The sequence below is a fragment of the Toxotes jaculatrix genome, chromosome 11 (assembly GCF_017976425.1).
Source record: "Toxotes jaculatrix isolate fToxJac2 chromosome 11, fToxJac2.pri, whole genome shotgun sequence".
Taxonomy (NCBI): domain Eukaryota; kingdom Metazoa; phylum Chordata; class Actinopteri; family Toxotidae; genus Toxotes; species Toxotes jaculatrix.
The window spans coordinates 14,347,877-14,360,810 of record NC_054404.1 but is presented as its reverse complement, the minus strand read 5'-3'; the positions used below and the strand labels follow the sequence as shown (position 1 = coordinate 14,360,810).

The 12,934-nt window shown below is 37.5% G+C and overlaps 1 protein-coding gene across 1 annotated transcript in view; it reads left to right on the top strand.

Annotated features, from left to right (window-relative positions):
• The window catches only part of eys (eyes shut homolog), a 142,327-nt gene that overhangs the window by 26,364 nt on the left and 103,029 nt on the right, over positions 1–12,934 (top strand). Inside the window, exons 12-18 of the mRNA XM_041049698.1 lie at positions 5,070–5,192; positions 7,239–7,352; positions 9,668–9,790; positions 10,531–10,644; positions 11,215–11,448; positions 12,099–12,221; positions 12,329–12,442. Of these exons, the coding sequence (XP_040905632.1) occupies positions 5,070–5,192; positions 7,239–7,352; positions 9,668–9,790; positions 10,531–10,644; positions 11,215–11,448; positions 12,099–12,221; positions 12,329–12,442 (945 nt within the window). The remainder of the gene's footprint in view (positions 1–5,069; positions 5,193–7,238; positions 7,353–9,667; positions 9,791–10,530; positions 10,645–11,214; positions 11,449–12,098; positions 12,222–12,328; positions 12,443–12,934) is intronic.

Genomic DNA, 12,934 nt, shown 5'->3' with positions numbered 1-12,934 from the left:
TAGGTGAAGTCATTAAAACATTTACTACCTTGAAACATGTACAGCACCTGTTACAGGGTGTATTTTTATCACATTACGGGCACAGCAAATGCATCACTGTAAGTAATCTCTTACTATTTTTTCTGCCTTTTGCGCAAATTAGATTTGGGCAAAAACAGAACACCAGAGTGTCAGTAAAGCTTCCATTACTGTTGTAATTTTATTGACAGATTTATGGACAGGTGTTTCTGATCACTTTATCATTTCAGAAATTCAATTAGATAAATGGTCTTTCAGGTTTGCTCGCTTCTCCCTAGAAAGAAGACATGCACAAAAAAAAAGCACACAAAGGACTATCACTATTTTCCAATCCTGTGTAGTATCATAGTAAGACTAGAAAACTTTCAGGGATACTTTGGCCAAGGTTGATGTGTCCTACAAATGTTTAATCTGCATCAGGATCTGCATCAAAACACACATAGTGATTGGCAGTTGTGCTAATTAGCTGAAAACGCCTAAATCCTGTCACGACTAAGTCAGAGTCATGACCACAAAGTTGATTGTGGTCATGACTCTGAATGATTTAGGATGAGCTAAATTCAGGTTCAAACTGCAGAACATATTCAGCAAGAATGACATTTTATTTAAGCCTAGTAAAATGTTTTGATAGAGCTTTCTCAGTGGCTCCTCCGTATAATATATGTAACATAAATATGGCAAAGACCCTTCACCTGACTTGTCACCATGTTTCATTGAATTCTGTTCAGTATTTACGCTGCTAGCTAACAAATAGCACAACCTCTCTGGTGGAGGTAATGAACTACACAAACTAAATCCAGGTTTCTTAATCGTACATAAGCATAACTCTAATTTGATTTATCAAACTGACTAAGAAGTGACAACTGAATTTGGCGATTTCTAGCCGAGAACATGATTTTCACTTTTTCAGCTCAGTGAAGCAACCAGAACGTTGTTGATGAGAGATGATTAAATATGCTGACGAACAGCAGTTCTCTGTGCCAACGAACGGTTATGACCCATGGCTGTTATCATTAACCACTGAACATGAGTACATGAGTAAATGACTGTAATGTATTCAGCAAAACATGTCATAGCATGTCTTGGTACTATGCACTTTGCAAGATAAAATGGAAAACAATGGCTTTCACTTTCTACCTTTCTTTTTGCAGTTAGAGTTGGGGCTGAGCCTCTTGTAGCTGTCAGACAGAGCAGGGAGTCCCATTTGGAGATGGTGACACTGTAAATGTGACATTCCTTCATGCAACATTAACCTCAGAGTGAATTGCATGCACAATTGGTTATTAAACACTTCTGAAACACTCTGTTGGAGGCAATAGCTGTCCATTAACTAGTCAAGGCAATATATAATATGATGGGAAAAGGGTAGTTGGAAGGTCATCAAACACCTAGATAGATGTGTTGATGTAAAGTACTCTGCACTCTAAAATCTGACAAGTTGACTTTACTAAAAAAAATATAGGAAACCGATTGCCTTGAAAAAGGTAAGTAACTATAACTAATAGTTTTAAGTTTGGTTACTTTACATATTCTTGTTCTGTGTACTTAAGATTTGTTGTATGTACTTAATTTTGTGAAGTAATTTTAACTTAGTTTGGTTAGGTTGTTTCAACTTAGAAACAGCAAGTAACATTAACTTGTTATTTACTTAGCTATATCAAGTTAGTCCAACCTACATGAACAGTACTGTTTACTTAGTAGAATCTAGGAAACCGATTGCCTTATATGAATAAAGTAAGCACAACAAAGGATGATAAGTTCACAAGGCTCTGTTTATTTTAAACAAAAATCTATTATAACAAGCCTCTTCACAAAAGGCCAATGCCAGTGAAACAAATAAAATTCTATAATTCAAATAAATCATACTTTTAGCCTTACCACAAGGAAGCTCTAGTCGACTTTCAGGCTAAATAAAGCATCAGTATGCTTTGAACTGTAACAGGAAGGCACTGTAGCGTAACATTTGACTCCAATTTGTAAAAAAGTTGTAAACCCTCTTGTATTGAAACTTACTTAGCCTTACTTGGGGCAATATGTCACAAATCCACAAAATGTCAAAATAACAATACATTGCAACAATATATTACTATTACATCTCTGCTCCACTAATAGTGAGTATTTAAACTTGGGCTTTTATTTTCTAAACTTAGTGACTAACTAACAAGTTAGTGTTGGTTGATTAAAACAAAAAATACCCCATATATTTAACACAATACAATTAGGTAATAATAAAAAATGTAGGTAACCACAAACCATGTTTAAGTCTATAATGTTTAAGAAGCTGCCCTCGCTTTTCACAGGTGAAGTTGCAAAACTTACACGTCCACTGCATCAGTGTTGATTGTCTGTCTTCAATCTGCAAAAAAAAAAAAAAAAAAACAGTCACAAACATGGCTTTAAATGCATAGATATGACAAGAGGAGGAGGTTGTGCTTACACTAGATCCTACTTTAAACCAAGTGCACTCACACCTGACCTAGTCTGTTTTGGTTTTTCAACTTCAAATATCATCAATACTATGGTATCAAGAATTTACAATTACTATGCTTTATAATATGTACAGAACATTCACAAAATTGGTTAAGCATCTGACAAAACAAAAAAAAGTTAATTGTATTAAAAACGTAACCTAAACTTACATAAAAAGTTTTATTTCTATATGCAGAAATCATTTCTAAAGCTTCACGTCTCTCTTGAAAATTAGTTTAATGTCTCAACAAGATAATCTGTATTTTATTTTATTTTTTTCAAGGCTTTTTTGTTAATGTTGTTTACATTTCAATTTATTCTATGTCATTTTTAATTAGGACTCGTATCGATCTCGTCATAGGTACTGTCACTTAACTGTTTAATCTCAATCATTCATTCACGCTTCTGGAAACGTTATGACAACTCCGCCCTCTATCCCCCCCACAGCAGTCTGACTGTACAGCCGCAGAATGGCAGCTCCAAACACGTACCATGATTAGCTTTGGTGAAGCAAGAGACCCCATATAGACCCAATAGCAACAGAGTGAAAGCGTTTGGTTATTAGCCATGTGCTACAAATAACCTATTCTCGGGGCATAGTCATACTACAGGCTACTAATAAAATCACATGTAATCGTATTACAGCATACAGGTATTATAGCTTACGCGGCGACGAAGTTTACACCAACTTCGGACCTGCATTTTATCAGTCTTCCCGCAGCTTGGTTACTCCCGATCCATAACACTGTCTTAGTGTCTCCTTGTAAACTGTCCTACAGCACGACTCCACTTAAAGTGAATGCTGCCTCTACCTGACCGAATGAAATGAAGACTAGCATCGTGAAAGCACCATAAACGCCATTAGCATCGAGAGCATCGAGAGTACCATAAGCACCGTGAAAACGGCAGAGAAAAACTACGCGACAGTTTCACACATACCCAGTGTAAATAACATGATGCACACAGATATGCCAAACTCTCATTGCATGTCTATAATTAGCCCATCATCCCGCTTCCAAAGGGTGCTAGCTTGAAAAACAGGTCTGAGTTAGCATTCGGTTAACTTCTCGCTTTTCTTATACTCAAGACTTTCCTGACACAAAACAAAGTTACAGAAACAAATCGAAGCAGAAACAAGGTGAAACACTATTTTCTGCTTACAGTATACATGCTTACAGGCTACAAGTAAAATAGCTAATGTGTCTCTGTGTGTCCTACCGTGCAGGAGAAACCTTGCGAAATGACGGTGGAGGAGGGAAAGTGAACGTTATATTAAACTGTTACGAAAGTTCCCCACAAGGAGGCACCTAACCCCATGATACTACTCTTTGTCAATTATGACGCTAATAAATTATTTGCAGTCATTTACAGACATAAACACTAAACGCTGTCAAAAACAACTTATCGAAGTCTTAGTTTAGGCCTATGTTAACGTTAACATTAGTCTGCAAATAGTCTTATCACCTTCTACATGCAAAACTGGCTTGTTACAATAATGTGTAAAAATTAAAATCATAGATGACACACGACGATATTGAAGTGTAATGACTCACCTTGAGAGGAGGTCTGCTTCTTCCAACGATCAGTTTCAAAAAGTTTCTGGAATCTTCCCGCTATGCTTTACTGCGCATGTGCACTGCTGAACTAAAGCCTTCACAAAAAGTTTCAAGTCCAGTTTACACAAGAGAACTTAGTTTTATGCCTCTCTCAGGCTAAGCGAGCATGTTACTCACATTCCTTGAGTTAAATCGACAGGATAGTGAGACTTAAGTAAGGTAAACAAATGTAAATTAAGTAAGCATAGATATTACCTTTTAGAGTGTGCTATGGATACAGGTTACATTGTAAAGACAATGGAGACTGCTTACAGCTAAATGTGCTACATAATCTTATATAAATGCTTTCCTGTGTGTATGTTCATATCTTGATAAAAGGAATATGCATTAGTAAGTGACGTTTGAAATATTTTTGCCAGTGAGTGAGACCTGCTTTGCAGACACTGACCTGTTCAGAGGCCTCTGGTTTAAAGAGTTTTTTCATTAGCATGAATATGAAATTGAGACGATTTTGCTGTTAAAAGCTCAAATATTCTGTGACTTGATAAACTCAGTCTCTAATGGCTGCACACATGTGATGCACGCTAATCTATTTCTGGATTCTCCCTTTAAGTCATCTTTATTTGTACAAACATTTGTATCAGTCACACCATCTGCCTGTGCTTTATTTACAACAATAGATATTGACATGGGTATCTATCAGTGACATGCAGACGTGCATTTGGTGTGGCAGATAAATGTGATATAGATCAGTTTGGTAGGGTCAGGTCGCTGTCAATGATTCAGTCAATTAGCATACTGCATAGCAGGTAGATTGCATGGGGAAGAATCAATACTCCCATTAATCCGCCAAAGAAAAGGTGTCTTTAACTAATAAAACATACTGCCGCATAAATATGTGTTGCGTAATGTGTCTTAGTGCTACTTTATGATTTCAGTTCTAATTGCTTCTATCCATAAGGTTTTACTGGTTTACTTATTTATTTATTTTTCCTTTTTGCGTTGTTAACTCAATTTTGCTTTCAGGATTCAAGGGAAAAGACTGCTCTGTGGATATTGACCTTTGCTCATTTGGAATCTGCAGTGAACATACATTAATATGCACTGAGACCAAGGATGGACAGAACGTCTCTTGCACTTGTGAAAGAGGTGAGTAAGACCTTTGCTGGTTCACCGTCTCACACAAAGTTACTGAACTTACTGTACTTCAGGAAACATTTAGCTGTCTGTAAATCCAAAAGTAAATCAACTTTTCCTTTTAGTAGACCAAGATTGCACAAGAGACTGTCTCGTGTGCTTTTTGCTGTGAAATATAATCCTCTCACTAGACCATGTATCAAAAAAAAATAAATAGTCCCAACACTGGGGCATACTGTACTGTTTTTTTACAACTTCATAGCCATCTGATCATGCCCATGTATGCAGATTAATTTGTCAGTCAAGTCTTTCTGATTCCTCTCCATGAGGACGACCGTGTTATCACAGCAGTAGCTGTCAGCAGTGACAGGAGCAAGTGAGAGGGTCTTGACCTGTAAGATGCTCTGTGGCTTGCCACGGCTAACCAGGCTTCAGTCTTACAAGTCGAGGCTGTATGTGCAGTACGTGACAGGGTGCCTGTATAGCTCCATGAGTACATACACAGGACCCTGTAGTGCAGCTCATTCCTGGATGCAGTCAGTGAAACCTGACGTAAAAACATTCTGCCTGCCAAATCCGTGGTAATTCAGTGGACACTATTCCACACCAGCTCAGCTATCTGTTTTCAAATGAATGGCTATTGCATAGAAGTTCATGTAACCCAATCAATAACCGTAACTTCATTACTCCTGTTGTACTTATGCTCACCAGATGTCAAAGAGAAGGATTGTGAGTGATTTCTTATGTAAATGGAAGCAACCTGCGGCGAACTGCTCTCCCCAGATCACTTCTCAAGGGCAAACTGTGAGATGCTGTCTTGTCTGGATGTTTCAGGTCGGCAGTCTTGGCATCCATATTATCTAATGCTTGCCAGCCTAATGTGTTGCAAAACATGCTACTCATACCCTCTCTCACCATACTGTTTATCCCACGCTGTCAGCTTTTTGACCCAGTATTTAGTACTTAAACTTAATCAAGTTCTGAACTGAGAATGCTGTATCAGGTCAAAATGGTGGATTTATAAAGTATGATTTTGCATGATTTGTACGTATCTAAAATAAAATAGCACTGGCTTGTTATGAAAGTTGCTGGGGATATTCTTCCTAGGTTTGTAAGTGATTAAACTTTCTTGAAGAGCAGGTTTTGCAAGGCAATAATTGTGTCTTTACAACCCCCAAAACATTTTTTGACATCAGTATCTTTTTGTTTTACATTAGCATTTATTTCAAAGGAACAGCTTTGCAGTGCAAGACTTATTTTTTTGCCATAAATTTATTTGAGCTCCAAAAGCTGTTGTTTCATCAAAAGCCGCTCGTCTTGGCATGAGAGAGTTGTTGTTATCTAGCAGGTTTCTGCAGTGCAGCAGTTGTTGTTGTTGTTTCGTTGTTGTTTTTTTTTTCTTGTTTTTGTATAACACTACAGTTTTATTTTGGAAGAAACCTGCTTATTCGGCAGTGAGACATTTTCCACGACTGTTCTTTTTATAGTCATTGTCCACATCCCTAATTGTGAAGACCATCTCAGGACCCTTACACTGTGCTTGGTCCTTGGCTGACTGTGCAACATGTTCACATTGCACACACATAACAAATGTGTATGGTGTTTAAGTGTGAAGTTAAACCACATTTAGTGTGAGTAGCACCGGCAATAGTGTGGCTTAAACACTGACATGTTTCTTCTCTTTAATGGCTAGTGTGGTGTGTGTGTGTGTGTGGTGTGAGAGCATTTACACGTGTGCACTGATGCTTGTTATTTGTTTCATGTGGTTCCCTTTGTGTGTAGATTGACTTTGATCTTAAAAATCACTGGATTTGGCTTGTTTAATGTAATAAATCAGAAGGGCAATGACTGGCTCTTATTAAACATGATTAAATGATCCAGTGAGCTGAGTCTGCATGTGCCCAGCAAGCTCTCTGAATCAATACAAGCTTTGAAAACCAGCTTTTGTTTGTGAAAACAAAGTCACGCTGATCCTAATTGGTTGAGGAATGAAACCAGGCTAAAAGTTTCCAGTAACAGTGTTGTTTTTTTTTTGTTTTTTTTTTACATGTACTGCAGGGTTTGGAGGATCATTTTGTGAAGTAAATCTCAATGAGTGTGAGTCAAAGCCGTGCCAGAACGGTGGTATTTGTGTGGATGGCATCGACCTGTATCAGTGCTTCTGCTCAGAGGGTAAGTTGAAATACAATTACTCTAGATCCCCCAGTAAGTTGGAATGATAACATTATGTGGTTAATTCAGATCTCTGTTGGTTTTTAAGTGTGCAACCAACTGGTTTCCGCCCTGGAGTCACGACTGTGGTTTAAATGGAAAAGCCATTCAGAAACACTTTTACGCTCATTTATTTTTCTCCCTTCTGTTGTTGTGTGGTTGGTGTTTTTCGTATTCCTGTGGATAAATGGGCAAACGGAGATGAAAAACATGGAGCTGTTTCCACTCCAGCTACAGCTCAAATCAACAAACAAGTACCTTCTTCCATTTGATGCTGATGTTCAGCAACCAAACAGGAAAAACCCATCTTAGAAAAAAAAATATATAGATAAATAAATGTGTGTGTGTGTGTGTGTGTGTGCGTGTATGTGTGTGTGTGTGTTTGTGTAAAAATGCATATGAATGCAATTATATGTCTTCAAAATTCAGAATCATACAGATTTCACTTGCACTAACAAGGTATATAAATCCCATATAAACTTAATAATATATATAAACTTATCCACATCTCCCACTGCAGTTAATCGAGCATTAACACCAATTTTCATTTCTCTGATGGGACCAGTACATAGTGTAAAAATCATCAGCCCACTTTGTTTCAGTGACTCCAGTCCATTTCTTAAATGCTCTAAAGAATAAAAAAAATAAAATAAAGAGAAATAGGGGCCTGTTTCCTAATTATGAGTTTGTTCTTTATCCATTCTTACAACCCTATTTTTACAATAGCAACAAAGCCACCTTTTTTATTCTTTGGAATTGAAAAAGAATATCTTGTCTCTCAAATCTTTATAATAACCGACTATGTTTTTAATCATCTTAACAATTACAACAGAAATTTGATCTTCCTCAAACCAATTCCTTCAACATTATCTACTCAAGAACTCATTAATGCACAAAATGGATTTGAAACATCATTCCCCAGACTCCTTTCCCCTGCTAAAAAAAAATACTTCTCCAGACAATCAAAAAACATCACATGCAATATTAATAAATTATTACTCTCCAGATGATGAGACAGCTTCTTACACATTACATTCAGTACAGACTGTTTCTTATCTGTGGACTCTCTGTCCTGAACAATAAAGTAGATAACTACCTTCATGTAACTGGGGGATGTACAGGGATTAAACAGTTCTGGTGCAGCTGGAGATTCTCGGTCTTTAACTTCTTCGCCCAAATCAATGTCCTCGATATGATGACAGCAAAAAATCTTTTAATATCTTAATATCTGTACAGCCATGTGCTATAAAGGGCAGAGAGTTGGCAGAAATTCATCCAAACCAGATGGTTTTATTGGTGATTAGCACAACTTCAGTTAAAGAGCAGGAACTAATTTGTGAGCTCAGATGTTGTAGTGTAGTGTTTGCCTGGGATACTCTAAAGTTGTTTTTGAGCACAAAATGTTGATTGCTACCTTTATTCGTGATTTTCAGTTACCCATTTTCTCAGGTTTCCTGGCGTGAACCTCAGTACCTGTAAGGTTAACAAATATATTTGCTCTAAATTTCTCCGATCACATAAAATCATTCCACCAGAAATTGTCACTTGCATCGTTTGAGTAAGAAGGAATAATTCTCAGCTATTTTTCCAATAATTTCTTGGTCCAGTTGACATCTTACCTGTCAGACATACCTCTGATTAAACCTTGATTGCGGGTGAAGCCTGTTATGCATTTTTAATGAAGTCAGGATAATTGTCAAATTTTATGACATGGAGAGAGGTGGAAATTGGTTCCATGGTCAGTTTGAGAAATGATGAGAATTTGACCTGCACCGATGGTGCTGATAGCCAAGCATTAGTCATGGGCCTCCTGTAACTGCAGTGTGTGACAGTGCTAATGATAGTCATTTTGTAGCGTGACCATGCGGTGGAATATATTTATGGGGAACTAAAATGTCAGAAATTGGCAGCGCTCACTTTTACCTCATGACTTGAACCTTTTATTTTTAAAATATCAAATGTGCTGATATAACTAAGAGTTAATCAGCACAAAAAAAAAAAAAAAAACGTGTTAATCATGCAGACACACAATGTGAAAAAATATAATTTATTACCTTGAATACAGACTGTGGCGCTGCCTACTCTCCACCGTATGCACTTGTTTACTTGTGATGAGCTTCCAGTGAAAAGTCCTAATAGTAAAATTTCATGACAGCAATGCATTGCTTTTGGGTGTAATTTGATACTAATTAGTATCTTTTCAAGTCTGGTGTTTACTGACATTCACACACCATCTCTGATGAGATTTATGCTTTTTTTCTTTTCCTTCATACCAGGGTTTGGGGGGTTGAACTGTGAAATCAACTATGATGAATGTGTCCACGGATATTGCGCCAATAATTCCACTTGTATTGACCTGGTTGCAGACTATGAGTGCATCTGTCCTTCGGGCTTTGCTGGTGAGTTATCTATGTCATCATTTTCATAGTTTAGGTTTTAATGAATATAGTGCAGATTGATGACTCTTCAGCAGTGATAACCATCAGAGTGGTCCCGTTGTCTAATGTAAGAGCTCATTCACCAATTTCAGGATGACTGTGGCTGATTGAGAATAAAGATAGCTTTCTTTCTCCTACTGTAGAAACTGAATATAGGACAAAGTAATTATCTAGAGATGATATATTGGTTAAAGGAAATCTAAAAAAAGTGCTGTATATCTTTTATGAGGATGGCAGAGGGACATATATAATTCAAGTTGACAAAATGCCAAGCTGTATATTACTAATACATGTTCACTTTGTCTCCATTCTTATACTTTAGTGTGGTGTGCATGCAACCTTCATGCAACCTCATCAGTTTATTCATATTTTTTTGCGCCGTGACACTATAAGCAGATTGAAAATTAGACTAAATAAACTGTACGTGCCTTTGGCTGTGACGAAACCATGATAGATACTGAAAGTACTGTAGTATCACCCCCACTGGCTCCAATACTGAACTCACACACACACACACACAGACACACACACCATGTCATGCTAGTTCATCACGTTAATGATTGTTGCTCTCTGCAGTCAGTCTCCTTTGTGTGACAGGTTATTGAGATGTGTCATTATGTTTAGTGGTGAGATCTTTTTTCTTACTTTGTGTTGATCTCAACACAAACAAGCTCAATTAACAATCTTGATTTACCTTTCAGGGAAGAATTGCTCCATATTGGTCTCTGTGTGTGAGTCAGAGGTTGACTTCTGCAAAAATGGAGGAACCTGCTCGCGCAGCTTAGCTGGAGAAATGCATTGTATTTGCCATCCAGGTATTAAACAAACATTTATACAGCAGATTGGTAATTAATTTGATAAGCTCAGTCTGATATATGAATCAAGTTTGGCACTTTAGTAATTGCTACAGCAATTCCATCTGGATGGAATGGTGTGGTAATACTAAGCTATATAATCACTATAACCGCAGTGTGTCATGTGCTCGTCTTGGTTTATTCTACATCAATCTCTCGTGTAAATTCAGCCCTTAATGCATGTGAAAACATATTAGTGTTGTTGATCACCAAAACAGCTTTTACCTCTAAGTGAGAATACCATTAGAAAGCACATGTACAAATCCACAAATTAGTTACAATTGGTGAAAAAAGCCACACACCACAGTTTTTTCCTCCTGTAGGTTGTGTACTGACGCTGAAATCTCTCCTTGGTTTTAGCTGTTTATGCTCTGGCTGGATAAAATATGTAAATCAGCAGGGAGGAAAAACACTGGCAATGACAGCGTTACGTGAAATCACAATCCATGATGTCTGCCAGACGTGGGAAGGCAGGAGGATACTGTACACAGCACGGCACATCAATCACTTCTTTGATCCCACCTCTTACAGGATACCATGGCAATGACTGCTCCTCATCTGTGAACCAATGCGTGTCAAATCCTTGCGACCCTGAAGGGACTCTCCTCTGTGAAGAGCTGGCAAATACTTATAGATGTGTGTGTCAACATGGGTACACTGGGCCGCACTGCAAAACACCTATAAACCACTGTGTTGATGGCCTGTGTCAACATGGCTCACTGTGTGTGGAACTATCAAGAGGGTTCAAGTGTGATTGTTTACCAGGTAGGTTCACCATCCAGCAGGGGCTCGTTTCAAATGGAGCAAATTCCTCAAATGAATCATGTACATAGCAGACACACTCCTGGTTTGATGCTTTCACTTGTTCAGCTTCCTTCTCTGTGGGAGTCTAATCTCTTTGGCCTTAAGCAACAGCACATGTAAGTCAGGGATCTGTTCATCAGTTTGTGAGCTGACTTCAAAGCAGTGATGATGCTTGGGATGCCTGTTTGCCCACTTAGGATCCAGGAGTCCTCTGTTGGCAAGCAATCAAAGAAATAGTTTATTATCAAAGGAATATAATGTTGTTACATAGCATTTTACTCTTACTGTACATGACAGGGAGTACCTAATATATCCAAGGCAATAATTAGTATTAGTTAAAAAAGAAAATTAACTTTAGTTATTGAACATGTTATTGCAGTAATTCTGGGCAATTAGTAAGTATAAGTATTTAAGGTAACTATGAAAAATAATTATAAATGTTCACATTCATTATTTATTACTAAACTATGGATTATCTTTTTGAAGCCTAGCAAACATGTTGCACATACTTCCTGCCTCAGTCATTTACTATCACATCTGAATAATTTCATTCAAAATGTTTCGCTTACATGATCAAATTGTTATTTTGCTGTTATATGCTCTCTCTGCAGGTTCAACAGGCCAGTTTTGTGAGATAAACATTGATGATTGTGAGGAACAGCCGTGTGGAGTCCTGAGTATTTGTAAAGACACACTGAATGGCTATAATTGCTTCTGTGCACCTGGATTTGTTGGTAAGTGAAAGCTATTTGAAGTTATTCACTTAAATTGTGAGTTAAAGTGACATTTTATTCACAGAAGCAATATGTCAACGTGTTGTGCACCGTTCTTACTTTCTCAGGAAATAACTGTGAGATTGAAGTGAACGAATGTCTCAGCCAGCCCTGCCGAAATGGAGGCTCCTGCATTGATGAGCTCAACTCGTTCAGCTGCCAGTGTCCTCTTGGAGTCACAGGTATTTTAAATGCACCCTACCATGTCTCTGTTTGTTTGCACAACATTGCTCAAACCACTGTATGACGAATTATTATGCAAGTTCAGTACAGCCCTCCACACCAATGTCCTCTGAGTGGAAGGTTTGAAATCAGATCAAAATCTGATTTTTGCTGTCACTGCTACATGATGGTCAGGCGCACTGAGCACACAAATAATTTAAAAATATGTGAAAATGAATCAATTAGTCTAAATTTAGAGAAAGTATAGGTATCAATACAGTATATATTAATAATTTTTATGTAATGTAGTCACCTAAAATCTGACTTTGAGAGGCAGAACTTCAAATGTAGCCAAATTAGACTCTTAACTTTCGCTTTGTAGGTGTCTCATAAACTATATAAAATCCATCCAGTTTTTCATCGAGAAAATATGTTTGGATTCCATAACAATGGTTTTACTAATTAAAATGCAACATGTCCATATGTCATGTAATTTTATAAATTGCTAATTT